Consider the following 21,857-nt stretch of genomic DNA (forward strand, 5'->3'; position numbering starts at 1 on the left):
AGCTCTGCAAAAAACTTGTGACCCAGCTGCAAACAGACTCCTATTTGCTGTCTTGATAACTAGAATAGAGTGCATCTGAGTAAATTACTTTAAATTACTGCATTTGGCTACCTAAGAAATGGGCTATTTGTAGTTTTTTACTTCTTTTCAGCACTTTGAGCTTTCCATTTTCTGCTTTTCAATGTAGCAACATGTATTTATTTCGGCATTAACTTTCTATACATGTGGAGCTTGCCTTTTAGACAATGTCTCTGACATTTATTTGTTGCATGCAGGGCAAGTCAGTCAGAGCTCTATATTGACGAGAGAGCTGAGGTTAGATACAGGGATGGGGATTCCCAAGGTGTGGAATCTTCTACACTTAGCCTCCCAAAAAGACATGCAAGGGAACTTTATCATCAAAATCCAGAAAATAAACCTATTCTGTTTTTTTAAAAAGGAGGCTCTTACAATCAGAATGGACATGCTGAGGGCTGCCCAGTAGGGAGGGAAAAGGTATTGAGGCTCCTACTTTCCCACCTTTCCTCACCCTAAGTACATTTTCAGTACCAAAGGGAAAGGATTGTCCATTGTCATGATATAGGCAAGTATGGCATTTTTAAATGGGACTTGTATGGGCTTGTGTAGAGAACAGAGGAAGATCCCAGAGCTGAAGCACTTGGTCAGCACATGGAAGACTGATTTAGTGTAATTGATGTATGGATCTCCTCCAGTCTCCTGCAGCAGGAAATGAGCTGTTGTCAGTGTCTTCACCCTTCTGGTGTGCTCAGTACAAGGACACAGCTACATCTCAACATCATGTGGCCAGGCAGGACAAAAAATTCTGAGTGTTACCAACTGACAATTCATGTTGGAAAAAACAGACTTAGTTTATGTTCCCTTCTGTGAGAACTGTTAAATAACTTCATGTGTCATTTGATAAAATGCATAAGCAGCTTTTCTCCTATCCCGCCTCCACTGAGAACTTATTCAGAATCTGAGTATAAACCTGTGTGTTTTGCAGGCAGGCAGGCAGGAGTTTTTTGAAGCAGAAGTGTCCTGCGATATCTGGCTTTTAGTCTTCCATAAGGAAGTAGATATGGCAGTGTTCTGCCTGAGAGCCAGGAAAAAGTTGTTAGTTGTTGTTGTGATATTGAACCCTCACAACAGTGAAATTGCAATGAGGAGAGAGCAGCTACCAATTGTAATTGCATAAATGTATAGAATGGCATAACTGGGTGTTCATCAATGACTTTTAAGAGACTTTGATTACTATTTTTTTCCTTATAGCCTTTAAGCAACAAATGAAATGTAGCTGCCAAGCCAATGGCTTAGCAAGTTAAAAAAATCTGTGGTGATCTGAAGTAGTAAATCAAATAAAATGGACTGGGTTTTAAGAAAGAAATGTCAATTTCTGTATAGGGTCTGTGTGTGAAATTGTCTTTCATGAGTAATGTGATAGTAATTCAGGTGCATTTGACTCATGCTGAACTTTAGGTATGTGTGCAAATATGAAAGATAGGAAGATAATGTTTATAATAGCTTAATTAATTAAACAAGATTTACATATAGAATCAGTGGAAATTAGGTGAATGCGACTCGTGAGACAGTACATCTTTGCAGTTGCAATGCGAGATTAAAACTGGTAGTTCTGGAAAGAGACTAGAAAAATGATGTGTCATACAAGTAACTTTTAGATGGTAATCAAGAATATTGCAACTTTGTTCCTAGGAATGCTTGAAACCAATGGAAACTTTCTCAAGATGCAAAACACTTCACAGCCTGTGGGAGAAGGTCATGAAAACATGGATGTGGAAAAGATGCAGCTTGAGAAAAGTAATGGAGATGCTGTATCTTTGAGTAGAGACAGCCTGGAAACAAATGGTGAGAACTGAGACCCCAACATTTCGTCAAGTTAACTAGATCAAATAAGTTACTATTAAAAGCAGTTTACCTTCATTCAAGATGGGATTCTTCAGTTCTGTCAGCTGTGTCGTGAACTGAAGTCTCCTAGTACTAGTTTGTAATGATTTGATACCATTAATACTTTATAAGTCTGGCTGTAGTTGTTGTTAACTATTTTGGCTATTCTGTGTGGACATAGAGCACAGACACATTTTATTTTCTTCGCTGAAATTTAGATTCAGTTTTAGCTTCTGGGCCAAATCAAAGCATCGTAGGAGTTGGATTGGATACCTTGGAAGAACAAGAAGAAAAAGAGATCTTCTTTGCCAAGCTTGAACGAGAAGCTTCCTCTACTCTTGATTATTCAAGATTAAATAAAGAGCTGGATTCCAATGATTCTGTCGTACTAGCACCATTTGTACGGTAATTTAGAGGGAAGAAAGGTTGTGGACTGTAGTAGTGGGCACGTGTGGATTTGGTATCACCACTGAGATCTTGTTGGATGTATCCTGTATATAATTTCAGACAGTTTTTTGTTTGTATATTGTGGTCTGGCTTTTTTTCTTGAAGACAAGGAAAGAAATGAGCTTAATACATAAAAGTGAGAGCATGAGTTAGTGATGACTGGATGTAGCTCCACAGTCTGGTGCATAACTCAGTAGTAACAACATTCATAATTGTAAGGAGTAACTAAATGAAGAGGTAACAACGATAATAACAAGGAAATAGATCAGGAAGCATTCTGTGTCACTTTAGACATGATATTACAAATGAATCTAGAGGAAAGATACTTAATCTTCACAGACTAGGGCAACCCATTTATAATCAGTTACATGAAAATAAGTTCCAGCATCTGTGAGAGGAATGGATGAAGGGGAAGTTTGGGCTGCTCTTGGTGAAAATGCTGAGTTCAGTGGCAGCTTCTGATGTGAAAACAGTTGGAGGAGCAGAATTCTGGAGAGCTTTAGATACGGGCAAAACTTCTGTTTTATGGGAAAAGGGGAAAGAAAGGAGAGGTGGGTGTTTTTAAAATTATTTTGTTAATCCAGAATGACAGGGTCAGAACAGGAAGCAAACCTTGATGATAAAAATATTTTTTGAGAAGTTAATGTAGATGTTGAAGAGAATGCAGAAAGGGAGTGGTTTTAAGAATTAGATTGAGAATTTTAGCTGGGAAATACTTTAATAATTGCTGACACTTTTACAACTTTTCTTACCTTTGATTTGATTTGTTGGACAAATTACAATTTTTTCTTTTATTACTAATTGTAAGAAGTATCAGAGTGTAGAGTTCCAAGAAAAAAAAAGTATGTTTATTTGCTGTCCAAAAAGAGAGTAGAATTTTCATTTTATTTCTCAGAAATGAAAATGCTGAAAAAGAAGAAGAACCTGCACATGAAGAGAAATCTGGTAATACAATCTTTTTTTTACCTGTAGTTCTTACATCAGCCTTTTAGGCTGCTGTTGCATTATGACTGTGCAGCTGTTATTCATACAGAGGTGTTAAGGGGTTTACTTTTGCTTCTGTGCTTTTTCTTTTCTTAAGTGGATTTTTAATCTCTTGTAAACCAAAAGACAAAAAAAAGGGAGAAAAAAGTAGTAAAAATCCTGCATCATTCATGAATGGAAAAAAAAAACCTCTGATGTCAAAATTTGATTTACTCCAGTGTCTTAACTGTCATCTGCATTTTTGTGCCATCTTCTCATACCTGAGTTTAATCTCTGTAATCTGCAGTATTACTCTTATCTGATTTCCCCTCAAAATTTTCATGCTACATTTCTTGCTTATTTGTCTTTCATTTGTCATGTCTCTTTATTTTATGCTTCATTGCTGTCATATGATAGTGTGTATTCATGTAATTTAATGGATTGTATTTTAAAATTTATATATTCAGCTGAAATTTTGAGAGGTCCTGTTGTCAGGATTGAATTTCCCAAGCATAAGGAGGATGTATTTGTAAACCATAAACACATAAAGAACACATTATGATCCAGGGTTTTGCAAGGGTTCTAGGTTTAAGTGTTATAGATAATGCAGACACTGGAGCCTGTTAACCACAGGAGCTGAGTGGGAGAGATACAGCAAAAGAGAACTGAAACTTGTGAAAGGATCTAAGTAACTGAAGGAAAAGCCTTTGGCTTGCTTGTAAAGTTCATTCTCTGACACACTTGGGTTTAAATAGTGCTTACTCTTGAGAGTGGCTTTTGGCCCACCAGAGCAGGTCATAAGAAGCCAAATTACAGATTCTGAGCCTCAAAACTGTGTAAGTGAATGTACAGAGTACTTTATCTACAGGGTTGGAATTGCATCATTGCACCCCTAAGTGAGAGAGAGTAATTGAATAAAAGGGGTCAGTTCAAGTACACCTTGAGGAGACAAAGCATATCTGATCACAAGGCAAGCTTCCTTTGAATTTAGAGATATTATGTGTGACTTTCACTGTAGTTTTAGTACCACACTCAGTTTTGGAAACTTTCTGTTGCCTTTGTAAAAGGAGTAACATTAGCAGTAGCTGTTCTTACACGAGGCACTGGGGAAGAGGAAATAGCTGTCTCTTAGTGCTTTATCTTCCTTGAGTATTCATTCTGTTTGACATTTAGTTTTACTCTTTTAGGTAGCTACAGTGAAGATTTTGAAGAAGAAACAGATACTAAACCTACCCTTAAAACTGAGGGAGATCAGGTGAATCAAAACATCATGTCAGAAGCTGATTTAAGTCCTCAAGAACAGGTATAGCTTGCTGAATGTTTCTGTTACTTGCAGGAATTTTAAAAGCTCTGCAATATGTAACTAAATATAGTAAATCTTTATATGATACATCCTGTCTGAAAGAATATAGTGGTTCTCAGACTATATCTTTCTATTAAGGATATGCACTTCCCTGTGCTAGATCATAGAAGGGGTTAAGTTCTTCACAGGGTTTCCTGCTTACTCCCCTTTGAGTTAAGAAATGAGGATGGAAGTGCACAAATGATGAGCTCAGGTGGAAACTCAGCCTCAGGATGGGTAGTGATTATTCTCTTAGACCTTTTGAGGTGCAAGTGACACAAACTACTGGAATTAATTCTGTGCAGAGAAGCCCTTTGGACAGAGGACCCAAAAATCTTCACTGTATGAGCTGTGAGGGCACTGCTGTCCACTGGCTTGCTCAGGTCTTCTCATGTGTAGCACACGTGGTTGGAACACGTGGCTGCATCCCTGGAGCACACATTCAGATTTGGGTTTTTTTTCAAAAGAAGTCTACAGAGCATCATGTATTCATTTTCACTAGGTAAACTTATTTGGTTTTTTTGTTCTTTTTAAATAAATTTATTAGAGTGGTATTTCTAGTAAATGTTTGAAAAGTTAGAATGGAGCTGTAAATAATGTCCTTACTGCTCCTTAACTTTTGTTTTTCAAATTACAATAAAAGAGAACCAGGAATATGCAGAGGAGCATTTAATTTCTATTCACTTGTGAAAAGGTTTATAGAGTACAGCACTTTGAGAACTTTATGGCATCCTAAGGAGGATTTTTGAGAGAGGTGCCTATTCTTGAAGAATGAATAACTGGTTAGTTCTAAGTTCTAAAAACTGTTTTTAGGTATTGGACCAACTTCTAAAGTTTGTCCAATTTTTTTTTCCTGATATTCAAAAAGTAATTGTTTGTTTGTTTGTTTTTGTTAGGAAGAAGCAAACACTGGCATGCTGGCTAAAGGTAAAATATAAACTTTGTTCAGTGGAAGAAGATTAAATGGAACTTTTTGAAACTTGCTTACTTGATTTTTACTATTTTGATATTTTTCACCTTATTTTATTGTGTTCTACTGAAAATACATTGAATTTAAATAGTTAAAAATAATCTACATATTAACACTTCAAGGTGATCATCAATGTATTTTTATATTTATTACACCTACTCAGAACTCGGACTTGTAATCAGAGTTCATTGGTTTTCCACTAATGGCAATAAAATAATCTACATAGTATTTTTTGTGTACTTAAGACATCAAGCTCTGATATACTTCTAATTCCAGTGTGATGAAGTATAAATAAGAGAATTTTTGTTTTCTTTAACATTTATCTTCTTAGTTGTATTGCTTGATTCACAAGATTCTGCTGTAGAGCTTCAGAAGGCCATTGAAGCATCGGATGTAGCTCCAGGTGAACATGATCAGCCTGAAGAAGTCAGTGCAGTTGAAATGAATGAAGCAGGTAAGGGGTGCTTTAGAAAAAGAAAAAAAACAAAGAAAACCCACCACACAACAAAACTCAAAACCTAAAATCTTCCTTTGTTAAAATAGATGACTCCAATGTCTTCACTTGTTCTTAGATTACTGGGAAACATGGAGCCCTTGGCTTTTGCCAACAAATCTTGAAAGCAGGAGGAAATAATGATGTTTCTGCCAAACACTTGGTTGTTGCAAAGTAGTTTTTGATGCTGCAATTTTATGTTTAAATACCATCTCTTCTGGTTATGTCTCATATCTAAAATTCTTCTTAGACAGCATTGAACTGAATTATTAAATACATTCTCTTATCAAACTTCACAAACAGTACAGGCCACTAGTATCCAGATTATGGCTGTGATGGCACCTGTTCAAATAGTCATTTAACATGTTAATTTTGGTAGTGTTAAAATATTGAGATGGGGGAGAATGAGGGAGAGGAATGCAAACTGTAGATGAGATAATTTAGTAGGCACTAAATAACTTGGCAACTGTTTCTTTTATAGGAAAAACGAGATTTAAAATTATCTTTTAATGCGCATGATATCACTGTTTTTCCCCACATAATAGACCAAGCTAGTAACTGAAACACAGGCTCCAGTGGGGTGTTTCCCAAAACAGAAAATCCAGTAGTGCCTCTTACAAGGCTGCTTTTTTCTCAGGTACTTCCTATGGACAAGCCACCAGTGACATGGAAGCGCTATACCAGGCGTATCATCACATTGATCAGTCTCTGGGGGACACTGGCGAGCAAAAACTGCACAATTCTGCAGTGGCAGTCTCAGAAGGCATAGGGCAAAGCATTGCACAAAATAATGATATCTGTGCAAAAAACATGTCAACTGTTGATTCAGGTAAATAGCTCAAAGGAAGGCGTGTATTGTACAAGCTTGTAAAATGAGTGAACTAGTAATATCTATAATAGTCCATTTATGAAACATTTTTTAATGTTGTCCTTGTAACAAATATTTTTTTCCTAGGTGGTTTTTTAATTTGTTTTATATTTATTTCTCATTTTTTAGATTTACCTACTGTGGAAGAATTGATGAAAACAATTACAGGACACATGTATAATACTAGAAATTTTGATGTGGACCTTGAACGGTATTTATTACAAGATGCATTTTAAATACTTGCAGCAATCTAAAGCTGCTAACAATTTGTGAAAAACAGCTCACTAAATAACTTATCTGTATCTTTCTCTAATTAAATACTGAAATTTTGTTACATCCTGCACTGGCATTATGGCATTTGCTGTGAACTGTTAAATGAATTATACAGTGTTAATAGGTTTAGACTAGGGATTCCCATACTTACTTCAGGTAATAAGCAGCAATGTTTGTCAAATCATTTGGAGGAGTGTTCATCACTCTCACAGCTAGGATCTCTACCTTCCCAGTCTTCTGCTCTTTCCCCTTCCCCATACAAGGATTTCAGCTCACAACCTGTCCTAGCTCTCCAAACTCCCAAATCTTAAATTCAAAGATGAAGACTCACTGTTGTGAGTCTTACTAACCTATGCTCCATACCTCCCCCTTATTTACTGCAACTGTTCTGTCTAGAGCAGACAGCACAGGCCTTGCAACTGTCAGAAATACAGCTTATACTTAGCAGATGAATTCAGGGATCTTATGTAGCTGCACTCAGCAGAAATACTGCTCATTTTTTAATTAGTGTTAATTGCAGGCTTACAGGTGTTTATCTTGTAGCCAATTTTGCTACCTCTACAAAAACAGCTGCTGCTGAGAAGCAGCTCTTTTTACACAGCACAGGAGCAAATCTGTGTGACTAAGTCTGCAAGATGAGTTTTAAAAGAGACTTAGTAGCTCTTTGAAATTCAGGCAGTTTTTACAGCTGATACGTAAAGAAAAAATGTCCTGCTTTTTCCAGAGCGATAGAAAAGCAAAAGGCAAAAGTCTTATTATATATGACTTCTTTTTTTCTTGTAGTCCTGTGAAACTGGTAGGCAGCACAGACAATGACCTCATTAGCCACTCACCCTTTGAAGACCCCCAGAATAATACATCTTGGGAGAAAAACTTAGTTGAAAAGTTTAACAGAGAAGAAAGCATCTTTCTACAGACAAGTATGAATGATGATACCTTTCAGAGGATGACTGAGAAAGAAATTCAGACCAGTAAAGTGCAGCCTGATCTACTAAGAGAAAAAATAGGACAAAACTCTCTGCTTTCACAAGGAAGCAAAACTAAAAAAGTAAGTATTACCAACCAGATTTTTGTTAGATGGAAGTAATTTTAAAAGGTATGTATTTTTAGACTGCCTGTCACTTGATTATGCTCTGATGTTAAGAAATTGAGAGATTTGAAAAATTGATGTGTTTGTTTTTCTTGAAATTCTCATGTTGCCATTGCTACTGTTAGAGGTCACCAAATCCAGTGTACATTGGGTCTAGTGGGATTCTTCTTGTCCCAGCCCAACATGTGGAAGGCTGCTGCAATGCCATATCTCCAGCTCAAGACAGTGATGTCTCTGAGCATGTGAGCATTGGAGGGACACGTGTAAATGCACAATAGGCTCAGAACAGGGAGCATTTGTACAGAGAGAACAATTAGAAATGCAGTTCAGTAAGAATATAGGAGGGGCTGCAATGGTCAGTGTGCAGCTGAGTCAGACAAGTGTGCTGCCCAGCAACCTGGTCATGTCACCAGCTTTTTTAATCTGTTTTTTTCCTCTATTTCCCAGACTTGTTTCTTACTTCTATTTTGTTCTTTCCCTAGAGATCCTGTAAATTTTGCATATTCTTACAATCATCTCAGACATCCCAGTACAAGATTTATCTAATCCCAAATCTTCTCCTTGCATCCCCAAATTATTTTCTCCTTGCCTCCCCTATATTAGCTTCACGTTCCTTTAGGCAGTCATCTTTTGTGTGTGCAAGGCATTGTAGGGACAGAGGTTTGGCTGATTTATCCTGGTGGATTGCTCTTTAGAGCAAACAGGCTAAACTTTTTCGTCTGTTGGTCTTGGGAGTTGTGTGCTTTGTTTTTGATGATCAAGTTTAGCAGAGTTCCCCTGCCTCCCACTGTTCCTTTATTCATGGCTGGGTTTCTATATCCCCTGTGTTTATTAGCCTTTAGTCGTGTCCTACCTTATTTGGTAAGCAAAAGACCCTGTAATGTACAGTACAATTAAAATAAAAATACATTTTCCCAGATCAATTAAATAGAGGAAGTACAAAGTACTTGCCTTTGTGCAGTTCTGAAGTAGTACAATTCTGCAAAATTACTTACTACTAATTTGTTTAAAAAAATGCTTGCCATAATTTGTTTAAAAACAATGCTTGCCATCACCCTGAGTCTTATTTTGTAATTTTGGCAACTGGTTCTGTGTTTTCACTGGTGAATGCTACCCCTACAGCAGAGCCTAAAACTTGCTTTAAACCAATGCGTTCTGTCACAGGCTCTTCAGTCTTGTTCCTTGAAGAATGAAAGATCAGAACCAATGTCAACCAAACCAAAGAATATTAGAAGTCCAGCACCTGTACATAAAAAGAAACCTTCACATGGTCCTCATGGAATGGTTAGAAGTTCTGGCTATGGGAAGCCCAGTTTACTTTCAAAGCAGTCTTTTCCAGTCAGTGAAAAGAAAACACCAAAAGAAACTTTCAAAAAGACTTGTATGAAAGCCAGAAGTCCTGCAGATAGAGCAAAATCTAAAGGTAATTGTAAGTTTTGAGAGTTTTAATTCTGAGTTTAAGAGCCAGAGAGATTTGCTTTTTATGCTTCACATTAAAAAAAACCCAAATGTAGAGATATCTAAACTCAAATGCAGTTAAGTACTGATTTTTTTCTGTATTAGCATAAAATAGCTGTGAGAGAGACTTTTATATGAATCTTTTTAGTCTTGCTTCATCTCCACTCACATTTACCACCACTATGTTTGAGACTTATCTATTGTTCACCAGCGAGACCAAAAGAGTAAAAAAAGCTGGTGTTCAAAAATTAATATCTATAAGTTGACATTTTTCATTACAGTAAATGAAAAGATTTGCTGACTCACTAACTTGTATGTTTGAAGCTGAATTCCTGTTCACAGCTTCTTTTGATCTTGGCTTTCCTAGAGTACAAAAGAAGTACTAAAAAGGAAGTCCTATTTTCTCTTCATGTCTCTTGGAAACACTATGGAAAGGAGAATACCAATGTAATCCTGTGAAAGCTGGGTTGCAAGGAAACTTTTTATTTTGGGGTGAAGCCCAAAGAGTTTCATAAGATAATTCATCTTAAGCTTATTCAGCTTAATTCAGACAATGTTTGCTATCCCTGAGCCATGAGCAAGTAACACTACAGGTACCCAGGCTTAATGCACTTCTAGCATGCAGTGCTTTTAAAAGCCCTGCAGGTAGTGTCAGGAAAAGCAGTTTAGGATTATTCAGCTGTCTTAGGGAGGTGCTTCAGTGGCAGCTGTTGAACTGGAGGACCTCAATTCCTCAGTACATTGATGTGTCTCTCCCTGAGGAAGAGGTTTTACAGCCTGGTGAAGGTGGTAAAGTGAATGACAAGTATTGAGAAAATAAGACTACAGGCTTCATTCACACTTGCTCTTCCCTCTCTGGCTATAACTGTTCATGATAGTTCAATTTTATGTGATTCAGAAAAGTAATCTCACCTGGCTGCATTCTGCAGGGGCCTCTTCTATAGCTAGGAGGAGAATAACATTGAATCAAGAAATTGCCAAGTCATCAGTGCTAAGGGAGCACCTTTCTGAGGGGTGTGTGACACTAAAAAGGCATGAGATTTGGAAGAGAATCATTGTCTGGTGGGGTTTTTATTCAGGTGTAACATTCCTAAGCAGGAGCAGTTGAAATGGCAGTTGTAGTTACTGTCAGAAGGCTGAGATGTGAACAGTTCCATGTATGTTAGTGACTCTAGAGGGATCTTTCCTGATTTCTTACTCCAGTCAAGTTGTTATTTGATGCATCAAATAAATGTTGCATTTCTTTCTGTACTGTCTGCAATCCAAAGTCTATTTTGAAAATTGCTGTGTCTTATCTTTCCCATAGCTTGAAATATTTTGTGTTTTTGTATACTTGGATAACTGGCTGCTTCTAAAGTGGAGGAGTGAGGGTAACCTTGTTTTGTGAAGGATTTATTATCCAGCTGCTTGTTTCAGTTGTTCTCTTGGGTTTTGTTTATCTTGTCATCAGTTCCTTACTTTAAAAAAAAATAAAAACCCTCCAACTTTTCCATAGTATATCATTGTTCTCAACTTTCTATATTTCAGTCAAAATTCAGGTTGTAGAATAATTTATATACCTAAAGGTTGGATCACATGAATACATACTTTTTTAAAGGACATAAAATTCTGAATATAATTTGTTCTATTTTATTTTCTGCCTAAATGAAGAAGCCTTATTTGCTACTAGGATAATAAGATCTGCAGCAAATGAACCAACTTTGGAGGGAAGTATTAACAGAGTTTTGTCTGGCCAATCAGTTGTTAGTAATCTTGGACACCAGGCTGAGGATTATAACAGGCAATATCATCATGTGAGTAATAACCAGTGTTGCTCCTAATTATAGCATGTACAACTTGGTTTGCAAGCCTATTTTTTCAAGGCTTTTAACAATTATCACAAGGTTGGCAAATACTGAAATAGTGAATGAAGACTTCCCTTTTGTCAAATACTACTTTTTACTTTTAAAATATGCAAATATAATTTTACTGCTTTTCAGTTGCTTGGATAGTGCTGTTGCTTTGGTGGGTCTATATAAGTAAAGTCGCTTATTAAATTATAAAAATTACTATTTCATTGTAGAAGAAGGTTAAATATAACTTCTACTTATAATATTCTCCTATGAATATTTAAACAGTACTACTGTTCAGGGATTTTTCTTATTTGCATTGCATTAAATATTTAATAGTACCTTCTGACTTCTCCAAGTTGACTGAATTTACAGTACCGTAATGATTTTTCCTTCTCCCTTGTCAACTGCATAAAAAAGCTATTCATTGAATACCTAAAGCATTGCTGCTTTTCTAAAAGTAAGATGATGCATAATTATAATTATGGTAGCAATATAGTGGCTGTCATATGAGATGTATTAGTTTCTTTTTGGATTTTTTTGTCTTCTTTTCCTCATATATATTTTGCAAATGAGGTCACTCATTAAAATGAATATAGGATGTTTTGCTATTAAAGTGTTGGGGGGGTTGTATTTTGGGTTGTTTTTTCAAGTGCCTTGTGTTGTTGCTGAGAGCTAGACAAACCAGTTAAATAAAGCTGATAAGCAGAGTTCTGGTAAACAATCAACTCAGTGTAATGTTTCCCTGAATTGTCTGCCCTAGGACTTAGCATTTTCCCCTTTCAAAAGCTGTGATAGAGAGCTGTATTTGTTAAAACGACTACAAACAGCAGAGGAGGACCTGAACAGAGCTCGGGATTTGATTCAGCAGCTGGCCAGCAAGCTTTCACAAAAAGAGAAGGAGATGGAGGCCAAGGTAGTGGAACTGAAAACACAGCATGAAAAGGAGCTCTCCCATCTGGGTCAGGAAAACTATGTTCTTCAGAGTAAGGTACTTTATCATCTTGTATCCTGTGCCTATAGAAGAGAAGAAACATTGCTTCTGAAAATTGAATCAATGTTTAGATGAGGTGTTGATGAGGAGAAAATCCAAATTTACACAGACACCCTGTAATGCATACCTGCTGTTATATTTATTGCCTGTAAGACATGAGGTTTTTTTTCCTGGAGATAAACCACGTTATCCTGAGTTCCCTTACTTTGCTATTTTGAGAGTCTTGCTGCAAGTTTTTGCAAAGATTTGATTCACTCCCACAGATACCACTTGTATGAAATATTCCCAGATTTATTCCACTATACCCTTGTTGAGAATAACTCCCTGCATCATTACATACCCTCCTGTCTAGAAACATAAGAACAGAAACTTCTTGCTTTTCCCAAACATTTTATACCTTTTCTCTCTTTCATAATGCTTCTGTAAAACTCCAGTTAGAGCCACTTGTTGGTCTGCTCTGATACCATAATGAAGAGACCACGATCTTGTAGAAAAGTCCATGTTGCTAACAAAACTTTCTTATTATTTGTGTGTCTTCTTCTGAAAGCTAAGAAGTATGGAAGAGATTACCCAAGAAAAGAGGTGGACCCATGCAGCAACAATTCCTATAACTGAGGAAAAACTGGCCCAAATACAAAAAGAGATTGAAGATCAAGAGGTCATTATTCAAGGTTATCAACAGGTAACACCACCTATCATGTTGAACTTTGTTCTATCCAGTTTGAGAAACAAAATTGTTTAATGGTTACTACTTTTCTATTGAAAACAGGTATCTTGTTTTCTAAAAAGGGGATGGAATTTGTGTGTGAAAGGCAAACATATTGCAGATTTAAATAGTCTTTCATACATCTAGTTTGGACTAAGTTTTTCCACAGATCCATGTAAATGTTCTAAATTGTAAAAATCAGTAACTTTTCAGTTGAGAACTTTATGGTCAATGAAGAACCACAAACTTTTTCCCAAATGTAGCTGAAAATTAGTGCTTTAAATCAGTATTTGAAATCTGAAAAATTTTGGTTTTTAAAATGTTTTTCTCAAGATCTGAGCAGCAGATTTCAAGGTAGCCTTAATAGCATGACTGATTTGTATTACTTAGTCAAGTGAAGAAATAGATAATTCGAGCTTAATAATCCTTTTGAATACTTGCAGCTGTAAAATCCAGTGGGTAGCTCAACCAGCTTCCAGCTGATGCTCAGCATGATTCCTTGATATAAACACAATGTCTTTCCAGTATGGCTGTGAGCATCCCAGACAATGATGATTTGTGTCCCCAGGACTAGAGCATGGGCAGGCTGAGCTCTGATCTATCAACGCTCACCCCTGAACATGTTTTCAGAATATAGTTGGGGTAGTTTATAGAGGATCTGTCTTAGCTCCTTCATGCAGAGTGAGCAGACACTTGGATGAGATTGTAGATAGTGAAAGTAGATAACCATTTTAGAAGCTCAGTAATTAAATATTCAGTGTTTTCTTCCACTGTTTCAGCAGGTAAACTATGTGATTCATAGAAAATTCTTCTATAACTGAAGAAAACAGTAATCTCTGAACTTTGTCTGTCTCAACTTAGGAAAATGAGAGGTTATACAAACAAATGAAAGAGCTACAAATCCAAAACAAAAAAAATGAGGAACAGATGTTTAAGGAGAATCAGTGCTTAAAGTCTGAATTAATACAGTTAAGGTAGGCTTATTTGTATATCTGACCTAAAATCTCTAGAATTTTCTGCTGTTTTGTTTTTTTTTTTTTAATGAAGAACCATTGCAGAGTCTATCAGGTGCATGTTTTCTAGTGTTTCTCAGGTTTGTGGTCTTGTTTCTTCTTTTGAGAATTGATTTGTGTTGATTATGGGCACTTAATTCTTTGTTTTCTTGATGGTGTTGCAAACCTCTGGGAAGACTGAAGACTTCCACTTGGGAAATATTTCAATGTTCTTATTCATATCAAAATACATAATACATTATGCTGCACTTGTTCTGGTATTTTGGCTCTGCTGATGTTGTTAAGGTGTTTTGATGCTGTTGTAAGATACACAGTAAATCAGGGGGCACAAGAGGTTCTGCTAGTGGAGAAACAATTCTATTCCCTGCATTGTAGGTCCTGTGAGATTTGCATCCTGTGCTAGTAATGAGGAAAAACAACCTAGCAATTGTGTGTACTCCTAATCTACAGATCTTTGCTATGGAGAGGCCTGTAAATGAGTTCCACTGATGCAGGGTAGATTTTTATTTCCTTCCCTTGTGTAGTCCAAATAAACTAGTTCATGTGAGGTGAGAAGACTTGGCCTTACAGTGAATTTGTTTGTGTATAAATATTGTGTATGTTTGTTTCTCTTCTTGTTTTGAACCTGCCCAGATTGACTGTTTGCTACAGTTTGGGGGGCACGGGGTTGTGTTTGTTTTTCAGTGGCCACTGATAGTATGCTGAATCACATTGCATGACTGCTTTTCTGTTGTTGTTTAGAGAAAAGATAGAGAAGATTAACAACCAATCACGAGTCATGCAGGATTCTGAACCAGGCAGAAATCCGAGTTTCACAGAATTGATTTCAGAGCTTCGAGTAGCACAGGTAGGGATATACCAAGCCTGTAAGATAACAGAGTGTAGTGCCTTTGCATGTAGCACAGAAATACAACTAATACCACTGGAAACACAGGGAGCACGTGTGGCCCAATGCACACAGGCCTGATGTGGCCTGCTCAGCAGTTCAGGATAGGAGCTCACTAGCAGTAACATACCTACATGTACATGCCTAGACACTTGGTCTGTTTACTGGCTGCTCCCAAAATCTCAGCCCCCCCAGCTGATTTTTGCTGTACCTGTGCATACCTAGGACCAAGGGGGCTCCATCTCTAGAGGTGGCTCTGGCACAAAGACCTTTTGTCCTACTTGGTCTTAAAGTTTGCTAGTGTTCATGTGTAGCAAAAAGAGAGACTGTCTGCAGAAAATGGCAAGAAGTAGAATGTAGTAGGATGAACTATTGAACAATACATTTGACCACTTATCCTACAGTCTTCAGTCTCAGAAGTAAGTCAAGCCATTTTCTTTACTGACCCTTTCAAAAGGCAGAGATTTTCTACTTCTGTGACAGTTAAGTAAGGCTTAAAAAAATCTGGAGTTTGGGGTTTTTTAAATTTAAATTTGGGTTGGGTTTTTTTTTTTTTAAGTTTATGTTTTCCCATGGTCTTCTATTGCAGGGCCCTGACAATAATACCAAAATTAAAATACCTTATTGTTGCTGTGGTCGGATGTAACTGTTGTGATTTAATCTTTGTGTGATGAAAAAGCATGCTCAGGGGTTTTGTTTGATATTATGTGTTTAGTTTTTCATGGTTTACTGTTTTTTCTAAAATCTAGAAAGAAGAAGCTAAATTACAAGAAGAGATAAGACGTCTAAAACAAGATAAGCAAGCTCTTGAGGTAGACTTGGTACAAGCCAAGAAAGAGAGAGATTTAGCCAAAGTCCAGATTGCATCTGCATCAAGTAAAGCACCTTTATTTTGTTGAATAATTTTGCTTACTTTGCATTTCAGTAAATAAATATGTAACAAAAACTTGTTTCTTATTAAAGTATTACTTAGTGAAATGCATCTAGACCATTTACAAATACTGTCTAAACTTCTAACAAAAGCATACAGTGAAGGACATGCTGCAATACTTTTGGTACTCTGTTAGAAAGTATCTTCCTGTATCCAACCAAACTCTTTGTTGTGACCTGTTAAGTTTGATTTCTTGCCAATCTTTCACTGGATGTGGAAAAAAAAATATTTCAATTATGTGACAACTCTGTTCATAAGAAAAGATTTACTATGTTACATCTTAGTCCCCTATTTAGTTCTTCCCCATTTTTTACCTATAACTTACTCCTTGGGACTTTTTTCAGCATTCTTATCAGAGATTTTTCCAGTTTGAATTAATGAGAGTAGGCTCAAAATTGGACTTTCCCATTTCCAGTGTCAGGCATCACAAATGCTAAGTGCAATAATACTTACCTCCATGTCTCTTCTGAAAATGCTTGATCCCTAATGGCAGGAGTATGATCAATGAACATCAAGGCATATATTCTATGTTGTCATTCATCTTGATGATGAAGGTCTGTTTATTAGAGCATGATCAATAACAGATCTCTCTGAAATTCAGTCTTAAATACTTTCTATAGGGAACTGTAAGCCATTGAGTACTGCTGTGTATGAGAAAAATAAAAGGGTTTTTACAAATACCTGTGCTTTTAAAATCCCAATTAGGATCTGGTTTTAAAACTACTTCAGTAACAGTGTTGTCAAAATGGTAAATGTATGAAATCTGCTGAGGAAGACAGTGTTGACTAATTACTTCTTCAATACATAATTACTAATGAAACAATTCTAAGAATGTTTTATTCTTGTAGGTGAGAAGTCTTATGAATTTAAAATCATGGAAGAATCGTACAAACAGGAAATTACTCATTTAAAAAAAAGACTTCAGTGGTATGCAGAAAATCAAGATCTTCTGGATAAAGATGCAGCCCGTCTTAGAGATGCAAGAGAAGAAATTGAGAAACTAAGACTAGAGGTGATAATATCTAGCTTTATGTAAGAAGTTGGAACTGAAAATTGTTTTTGTTTTTTTTTTCCAGTGATGACTGTAATGTACTTATTTCCTTCATAATAATTCCTTTTTTTTGGTATATTAGATTGGTTCTATTGGACATCTTGGTCTGATGCTTCTGGGAACAATAGTAACATGCTTCCCTAAAACCTTCAAATTTCTTGACCTAAGGGAAAGAAGTATATTGTTATGTTAACAACCAGGAACCCCCTTCTTCTCATTCTCTTTTCCTCCTTCATGCTCCATAGTAACTTAGGCAACACATTTTGTTTCTCTTAAGTACCAGTTCTAAATTATTTCTTAGGAAAAGCTCCCTGGTTACTGTGGCGGGGGGGGGAAACCCAAAACACTTGAAATCTAAACAAAACTAATACAAGGATCTTGAATACTGGTGAGATTTGCATTGTCTACTTGTAAGTACGATAGACTTAGGATTCATTAAAAATAAAAAAAAAAAATTACCAGTGCTAAAATATAACTGATCTTGGAATCTTTTATGATCTTTTATTAGAGAGATCACAGATGAAAGGAAATGCTTCTGAAGGAGCAGCCAGGGACACACACCACCATATCTATCAACCTTTGTTCAAGATACCATTCCTGTGAAAGAAAATATTTTTATTGGCATTTTCTCTGGGCTGGACTGGTGTCTAAAAATTCTGGTACCTAACGCTGTGACTTCATAGAAATAATCAAATCAGTCAAACTATAAAATGCTGGCATAAAAGCATGACTTAGCATGACTTGGTAATATTACCAATCTGGGAGAGAATTCAAGATAGGAATATTTTTAAATATCCAGGATATAATATCCTTGTACAGAGATCATAGTGGCTAATAAAGGTAGGAAATTCAATTTTAGATTTTAGCTTTAAGTCCTCATGACCAGGCATCACAGGAATGCAGGAACATGAGTTCGCCAGGCCCTGATTCTCAGCTGGGACTCAGCTTTTATTTAGGCACAACTTAACATTTCCTTTTGGCTGCTTCTATATCTCATGACATAGTGTAGCATTGCAAATCACGAACCATTTCCTAAACTCATCCTGAAATCATGGAATGCACTGTAGCACTTTATATGACAGCTTACTAATCAAGCCTGTATACTGGTAGTATGAAAGAAAGGAGCAGTATTCCTGGTATAAAGACAAGAGTGTCCCAGAGCTGAAATTCTCTTTTAGATTTCCATATCTAGTTTCAGTTGCTTTGGAGAAGGAAGCTGTCATGGAGGTTTAGAGTCTGAAGAATCAGTTAGTACAGAAATTACCATTATGAGTTTTTAAATGGCAGCATACTTCCATTGTACTATGTGTGTTTGAAATGCTTTTGTACTACAGGACAATGTCTCTGAATATGTTTCAGTTTGTTTTCTCATAAATTGGACAGGTTGAGAAGCTCAGAGCTGACGCAGGAGATCAGTGTGTGCAACAGAAGAAACGTTTGCGAGACAGAGCAGCAGATGCTAAAAGAATTCAGGATCTTGAGCGACAAGTATGCAATAAAAGAACTCTCTCTCATTTAAACTTTGTTTCAGATAAAGTCTCTTAAAACCCCAGTGCCTTGATAAGGATAAAGCATAGCATGAAGTTCTGTGATAAAGTAACTTGTGTTATTAGACACTCATAAGCACAAGAGCAATTATTTACTTAGAATGAGTAAGTCTTCTAGCTACTATATTCAACAAGCTGGTATCCCTTTTAAAGTCTTTTAAAATAACTGTTCAGAGTTTCTTTAAAAGAGGGCAAAAGCCAAAGCTTGCTAAAACTCCTGTCCACATCCAGTAATTCCTTAACAGTATGATGAATTTCAGCCAAGTTGACTCAAGAGTAGGGGTTTAAATTCTGTTGGATTCATACAAGATTCATGAAAACTGGGGGAGTGGAGACCTTAAAATCCATGTTTCTACTAAAAAAACATCAAGTAGAAGTGAGCCTTCCTGAATTTTAGGAGCTAGCAGTTGCATTAGCTTAGGGATGTGGAACTCATGGGCAAGAGCCTTTGCAGAATTCTGATATGAATATCTTATCTACAGATAAGAGAGGGACTTGTTATTAATGCTGCATGCAAAGTGTTAGTTTTACATGATTGCATATGACAAAATAAAGACATATAATCTGTTATTGGGAGAATAATTCCAATAATAATTCCAATAATTCCAAATATTGCAACGTATCCAAATTGCTATGAAATATTCTTAACAGTTGGAAAAGTAGAATGTGAATGCAAATCCAGGAAAAAAAGCATATTCACAGCATTAAAAGCCATTCTCAAATCCCTTTTTTTGACTTTCTTTAGACTATTGATACAAGGTAATCTGAAGACCAGAGCAATATTTGTTTAAGATCATGTGTAAGTTAGTCAGTAAGAGACAATGAGTCTTGCTTTTCTGTAAACAAAACCATGAATGGGAGGAATATAAAATAATTCTCAATATATGCATCTACGGTTTTCATTCTTCTGCCTTAACGGAATTAAATTTGTTAACACTCTGTCACTTACTTTTGTTCCCTTTTCATTAGAACTTTATTATTTTTAACCTTTGACTTAATTTTCTTATTAATAGATCAGAGAAATGGAAGGAATTCTAAAAAGAAGGTATCCAAATTCTTTGCCTGCTTTGATTTTTGCTGCTGCTGCTGCTGAGAAAACGAATGATCTTTCAGCTAAAACAAACACAGTTGAATTTTTGGAGAGAAGAATAAAGAAATTAGAAACTGAACTTGAAGGTAAAGATGATGAAGCTAAGAAAAGCCTTCGTGCCATGGAACAACAGTTTCAAAAAATAAAGGTAAAAGTTGAGTAGTCCACTTTGCAAGTAACAGTCACAAGGCAACTAAGTGTAACACAGGGTAGTGGTTAAAACTGAAGGCAGAGACCACATTCAAGGGAAAAAAATTATTCAAAGAATTCAGAACCAGAATTTCAGTACCTTCAGCACCTAAGATAAATAAAAATAGCATTGAAATTGTTAGGGTAGTATTGAAATGAAGAGGACATGTTCTCAGGGCATAATAATTTAATTCTTACAATTAAGGTAAGTAGTTTTCACCCTGTGGGTCAGAGTAGAGCTGCTTCTCTAATTCCTTGTTGTACCAAAGTCTGTGATTTCAGAGCTCTGCTGACTGAGAATTTCTGCAGGGAACATTGGGAACCACTAAACATACTGTCCAAAAATTACATGATAGTGAGCCTAAAGACTTGTGTTAGGAAACATGGAAGTCTGGAATTTTACTTAAAGGAAAACGGTGAACTGCACAGGTGCTTAATGAGCAAGAAAAGAAAGAATTGGTCAGTTGTTCCACCTTTTCTCCACAAGTCACTCATCATACTTTCCTCAAAGGCCATCCAAGCTATTAAGAAGGTTAGGTTTTCCTCAACTTATTAGGAGGAAAGATTGTGTCTCTCTCTGAATTCATATTTCTTTCTTCATACTTAGAAACACATAAAAAGAAAGATCTGTTCTGTTAAAAATTAGGACGTTTTGAAAAATGTGAAATACAACTTTGAACATGTGACATGAATGTTTGCCAGTATGTCATAAGTACATAATGACAAAATTAACATTGGTAGCGTCTGAAGAGAACTCAATTACATAAAAATGAAATATTTTCTTGTCAATATAATTGTCTATCCCATAATTAGTGCATCCATTGTGATTAGATTTTTTGTAGTAAATTTTCCAAGTAATTCTGTTTTACAGCAAACTTAATTATTTCACTTGCTAATTTCTGAATTGATTGAGTAGTTTGTTAGTAATCCTGATTTGTATTTTGTCTTCTGAAGTCTTTCTTCAGAAGGGCAGTAACTTTAAAGAATAATAGGAAGGGCTAATAATAACAGTACACTTACGAAACTGCTTTTTTGTCCCTACTTTCTACTCCCCTCCTAGATACAGTATGAACAAAGACTTGCAGAGCTTGAGCAACTACTTGCCTATGAATTTATGAATGAAACACCAAAACTGAATGGTGATAAAGCCACTTCTGCAGAACTTGAGCGGGAGCTTCAGAATCTAAAGAAGACCCATCAGATCACTGTTGGAAACCTCCAAACAGAGATTGAAAATCTTAAAAGTCAAAATTCCCAATTAAAACTCAGAAGTAAAAATGATAATAAAGACTTAGAGTCCGTGGACTCTAAGATGAAACAAGGTAGCACAAAAGACAGGTTGTTAAAATTAAATGAAGAACTGGTCACCAAAAATAGAGAAATACAAGACCTCACAAAAACTGTAGAGAAACTTCAAAAAGAAAGGATGGTGATGTTGTCTGATAATAATTTGAGAAATAAAGCAAACACTAATGGGAACTCTACAGAGGTCTTGAAAAAGAATACCTTAGCAACAGATAGAAGGAATTCCAACGACACTGAAGCCTGTCTAAGCATTTTCAATGATGACAAAACACACCAACCACATACCTTCTCTGATTCTCATCTCTCGGAAGTTGTACAAGAAAATGCCCATCTGAAAGAGGAGCTGGAGAAACTGTCCCTGGAAATGAGCCAGCAGCGGGTGAAGTCTCAGGCAGCACTGGCTTATTCTGAAAGCAACATACGAAGGTAAATGCTCAACATATTCCTTTAAAAACCACCTTAAATTGTTGGCAAGCATAGGATTGAAGTAGCATATTAACATGTCAGCCA

The 21,857-nt window shown here is 36.3% G+C and overlaps 1 protein-coding gene across 6 annotated transcripts in view; it reads left to right on the forward strand.

Moving 5' to 3' along the window:
- Nucleotides 1–21,857, forward strand: part of CEP162 (centrosomal protein 162) — a 68,424-nt gene that overhangs the window by 13,825 nt on the left and 32,742 nt on the right. For all 6 annotated transcript variants that reach the window (XR_008508258.1, XM_054514151.1, XM_054514152.1 and 3 more), the window contains exons 5-24: nt 1,711–1,863; nt 2,121–2,307; nt 3,245–3,294; nt 4,500–4,615; nt 5,551–5,581; nt 5,956–6,078; nt 6,755–6,946; nt 7,115–7,196; nt 8,042–8,306; nt 9,513–9,771; nt 11,457–11,599; nt 12,399–12,626; nt 13,177–13,311; nt 14,197–14,309; nt 15,090–15,195; nt 15,984–16,110; nt 17,014–17,177; nt 18,600–18,704; nt 19,777–20,001; nt 21,103–21,773. Coding sequence is in view for 5 of the 6 variants with exons in the window: in XM_054514151.1 (XP_054370126.1) it covers nt 1,711–1,863; nt 2,121–2,307; nt 3,245–3,294; nt 4,500–4,615; nt 5,551–5,581; nt 5,956–6,078; nt 6,755–6,946; nt 7,115–7,196; nt 8,042–8,306; nt 9,513–9,771; nt 11,457–11,599; nt 12,399–12,626; nt 13,177–13,311; nt 14,197–14,309; nt 15,090–15,195; nt 15,984–16,110; nt 17,014–17,177; nt 18,600–18,704; nt 19,777–20,001; nt 21,103–21,773 (3,475 nt within the window). In the remaining variant the exon portion in view is untranslated. The remainder of the gene's footprint in view (nt 1–1,710; nt 1,864–2,120; nt 2,308–3,244; nt 3,295–4,499; nt 4,616–5,550; nt 5,582–5,955; nt 6,079–6,754; nt 6,947–7,114; nt 7,197–8,041; nt 8,307–9,512; nt 9,772–11,456; nt 11,600–12,398; nt 12,627–13,176; nt 13,312–14,196; nt 14,310–15,089; nt 15,196–15,983; nt 16,111–17,013; nt 17,178–18,599; nt 18,705–19,776; nt 20,002–21,102; nt 21,774–21,857) is intronic.

The sequence above is a fragment of the Molothrus ater genome, chromosome 3 (assembly GCF_012460135.2).
Source record: "Molothrus ater isolate BHLD 08-10-18 breed brown headed cowbird chromosome 3, BPBGC_Mater_1.1, whole genome shotgun sequence".
Classification (NCBI taxonomy): Eukaryota; Metazoa; Chordata; class Aves; order Passeriformes; family Icteridae; genus Molothrus; species Molothrus ater.